We start from the raw sequence: 3,937 nt of genomic DNA, 5'->3' as shown, positions 1-3,937 counted from the left end.
TTTTATTTTCATCAATATAAATGTGTAATTTATAAATACAAATTATGTAAAAAAAAGTTGTTCTATATTTACTTGATAATTTTATTGATATAAATGTGTAATTATATGTATGCATAAGAATACAAATTATATATAAAAATTTGTGCTATATTTATTTGATATTTTTAATTAATATAAATGTGTGTACTTGCATATATAGCATACACATGAATACAAATTATATAAACTTCATATTTTATAGTTATATTTGACACAAATATGGAAAAATATTATAAAATAGCTTCAAATGTGTCACATTTTCCTGAGGTGGAGGTAGATAATTCAAAAAGGTAAAAAGTTTCAATTATATCACATTTTCCTGAAGTAGATTTTGATAATTCAAAAAGAAATTGTACTTCAAGTTTAATTGATATGACTAATCTTCCTACCGATCCTGGGTTGCGACCACCAATTTCCAATTACCACCCAAATATTCAAGATGAAATTCGTAGACATTATCTACAGCAAGGGCCTTGTCAATCAAGAAGTCATGAATTTCCTAAGAAATTCTATGGAGCAAAGGAATGTCGATTCAACATTGCATGGTTTGATCAATTTTCTACTTGGTTGGAATATAACATAAGTAAGAATTCTTCATTTTGTCTGTGTTGCTATCTTTTTAAATCAAGCATTGGAAAACAAGCTGGTGGCAACACATTTGTTAGTAAGGATTTTTCAAATTGGATGAAAATGAGCCTACTCGAAGCCCATGTTGGAAATCACAATAGTAGTCATTACAAGTGTTACAAAAAATGTGAAGCTTTAATGGATGGAAAACAACAAATTGAACACATTTTTTTAAAGAAGAACATCAAAGATCGAATAAGTTATCGTGTTCGATTAATTGCTTCAAATGATTGTATTTGCTTTCTTGTACGACAAGGTCTTGCATTTCGTGGTCATGACGAGTCCCAAGAGTCTAATAATCAAGGTAACTTTCTCGAACTTCTAGCATTTCTTGCTAATCATAACGAGGAAGTTAGAGTTGTTGCTTTAAAAAATGCTCATGAGAATCTTAAACTAACTTCGCCAAAGATTCAGAAGGACATTGTAAACGCTTGTGCTATGGAAACAATTAATGTTATTATTAGAGATATAGGAGATGTTGTTTTTTCTATTTTAGTTGATGAATCTCGTGATGTATCCATAAAGGAACAAATGGTCGTAATGTTTCGTTATGTGGACAAGAGAGGGTGTGTGATTGAGCGATTCATCGGTATTGAACATGTTCCTAATACCACTACGATCTCACTTAAGATAGCAATTGATAAGTTGTTTTCAAAGCATGGATTGAGCATATCCAAATTACGAGGTCAATGGTATGATGGAGCTAGTAACATGAGTGGAGAGTTTAATGGTTTGAAAAGTATTATCATGATGGAGAATGGATGTGCTTTTTTTGTCCATTGTTTTGCTCATCAACTACAATTTGCACTCCTGGATGTGGCAAAGAAACATGATTTAATAGGTATTTTCCTTTTTATTCATGTTCTACTAATACTTGTTTCATAAACAATTTTTTTTATATATATATATAACGATTTATATTTTTATGAAAAAATAGGTACTTTTTTCACCGTAGTGTCTAATGTGGTGAATATTGTTGGAGCCTCATCTAAGCATCGTGACATTCTCCGGGAAAAACAAGCTCTCAAAGTCATCGAAGCCTCAAAAGGTGGAGAACTTTTGAGTGGAAGATGCCAAAATCAAGAAAGTGGAATTAAGCGTCCATGTGATACACGTTGGGGATCACACTTTGGTACTTTGGTAAGCTTTACTATCATGTTTTCGTCTATTATTGATGTGCTTGAGGAAATTACAAATGATAGATTGAATAGTGAGCAAAAATATGAAGCATCTATTGTGTTACAAATGGTGCAAACATATGATTTTGTCTTTAACTTGAATTTGGTGAAGAATATTCTTGGGATCATAAATGAGTTGTCACAAGTCTTACAAAAAGGTGATTAAGATATTGTGAATGCAATGGATTTAGTCAAAATATGCAAGAAACAGTTACAAATGATGAGAGACAATGGATGAGATTCTTTAGTAGAAGAAGTTTCTAATTTTTGTATGAAGTTCAATATTGATGTTCTTGATATGAATCATATGTATTGTCCTCAAGGGAAATCACGGCGCAAGGCTCCAAAGCTTACAAATTTTCACTATTTCCATGTTGATTTTTTTTAATAAAGTGATAGATTTACAACTACAAGAGCTAAATAGTCATTTTAATGAGGCTAATACTAAGTTGCTACTTTGTTTAGCGTGCTTATTTCCAACTAATTCATTTTATGCTTTTGACAAGGGAAAGTTAATCCGTCCCTTGCTCAACTTTATCCATATGATTTTTCTACAATGGATATAAAGGTACTAGAATATCAACTTCAAACCTATGTTGATGATATGCGTTCTCATGTCAAGTTTTCAGCTTTGAAAGGGATGGTTGATCTTTCTAAGAAACTAGTTGAGACAAAAAAGGATAAGGTATATCCATTGGTTTATTTGCTTATTAAATTGGCATTAACGCTTCTAGTTGCAACATCTTCGGTAAAAAGAGCATTCTCTGCAATGAACATTGTGAAGAATCAAATGCGCAACAAAATAGGAGATCAATGGTTGAATGATAGCCTCATTGTGTATCTTGAGAATGATGTATTCAATGCTATTGATAATGAGCCTATTATTCATCGTTTTCAAACACATGAAATCCCGTCGAGGACAACTTTAAATGTACGAGCTGAAAAATTGATTCATTATGCTAAAATTTCAAGACAATGTGTACTATTTTTAAGTAATGCTTGAGATTTCTTGATAGTCATTGCTTGTAAAAAGTAACTCCAAAATTTTAATTAATTTTTTTAACATATTATAGTATTTGTTTTGAAAAATAAATTGTGCCTCCCTTTAACCAATTCCTGTGTCCGCCACTGTTAATATCAATATATTAAACTCTATATTTCCGAAAGGTGTTAATAATTATAGTGTGTTGAAGGAAACCAAATATTGGAAAACTACTTAAATAATGGATTGAACAGTGATGATCATATGTAGAGTGATGGAACCCCACTATATATATATTTTCTTGGTTTTAACCGTTTTTTATTTTTTTATGGTTAATTTTAACAGAATATTTTTATATTTAACGGTAGTTTGTAAACACATAAATTTAAATAAAATAAAATAAATAATTAAAAAAATTAAAATAAGATATTTTTTAGATATTTTACAATGATAATTATTTTAAAATAATAAATAATTAAAAAAATTCAAATATGATATTTTTAAGATATTTTATAATGATAATTATTTTAAAATAATAAAATCATATATTTTATAACTTAAATAAAATTTAATTAAACTTGAGCTCATTTATTAGAATAATATCATATTAAACATATAATATAATTTACTGTGAATTAGCACAAATGATTTTTTTTTTTAAAAAACTAGCAAAAAACTTAAATTTAAAATTTATGTATAATATTTAATATTACATTAAATATATAATATATAATATTTTTTTGTCACTCCCAAATTCAAAAACTATAACAAACATAAACTTAAACAAAAATAAATAAATAAATAAAAATTTATATGACATTAATATAAATTTAATAAATTCTATAAATAAAAATAAACAAAGTGCATATTCTAAGTATCTAATATATATATATATATATGTACACCACATATATTAACATTGCTAGTTCTCCCAAGTCCCAAGTCCCAAGTCCCAAGTCCAAAGTATATACATATATATATATATATATATATAACTATAGTACCATCCAAACTAAATTGAAAATCAGCCATCGAAACTTTATAATGACCGATAATATTGAATCGTCATTGTTTTTGGTACTAGAGTAGTCATCGTCGATATTGCCAATCA

At 28.2% G+C, this 3,937-nt stretch overlaps 1 protein-coding gene across 1 annotated transcript; it reads left to right on the top strand.

The window, feature by feature from the left end:
- The first annotated feature begins 411 nt into the window (after window positions 1-411).
- On the top strand, window positions 412-2,847 carry LOC133795647 (uncharacterized). Its single transcript, XM_062233099.1, has 3 exons — window positions 412-1,507; window positions 1,604-2,002; window positions 2,351-2,847. The coding sequence occupies exons 1-3, from the start codon at window positions 412-414 to the stop codon at window positions 2,845-2,847; spliced, it is 1,992 nt and encodes a 663-aa protein (XP_062089083.1).
- The last annotated feature ends 1,090 nt before the right edge of the window (window positions 2,848-3,937 follow it).

The sequence above is a fragment of the Humulus lupulus genome, chromosome 8, assembly GCF_963169125.1.
Source record: "Humulus lupulus chromosome 8, drHumLupu1.1, whole genome shotgun sequence".
NCBI lineage: Eukaryota > Viridiplantae > Streptophyta > Magnoliopsida > Rosales > Cannabaceae > Humulus > Humulus lupulus.
The sequence above is the reverse complement of the archived record's forward strand: the minus strand, read 5'-3'. Positions and strand labels throughout refer to the sequence as shown.

Excerpts from the sequence above, each read along its gene's own strand:
- LOC133795647 (XM_062233099.1), top strand. The coding sequence starts at position 412 with ATGACTAATCTTCCTACCGATCCTGGGTTGCGACCACCAATTTCCAAT. Across the intron at positions 1,508-1,603 it reads AAAGAAACATGATTTAATAG|GTACTTTTTTCACCGTAGTG; the intron begins GTATTTTCCTTT and ends ATGAAAAAATAG. Across the intron at positions 2,003-2,350 it reads GTCACAAGTCTTACAAAAAG|GGAAAGTTAATCCGTCCCTT; the intron begins GTGATTAAGATA and ends GCTTTTGACAAG.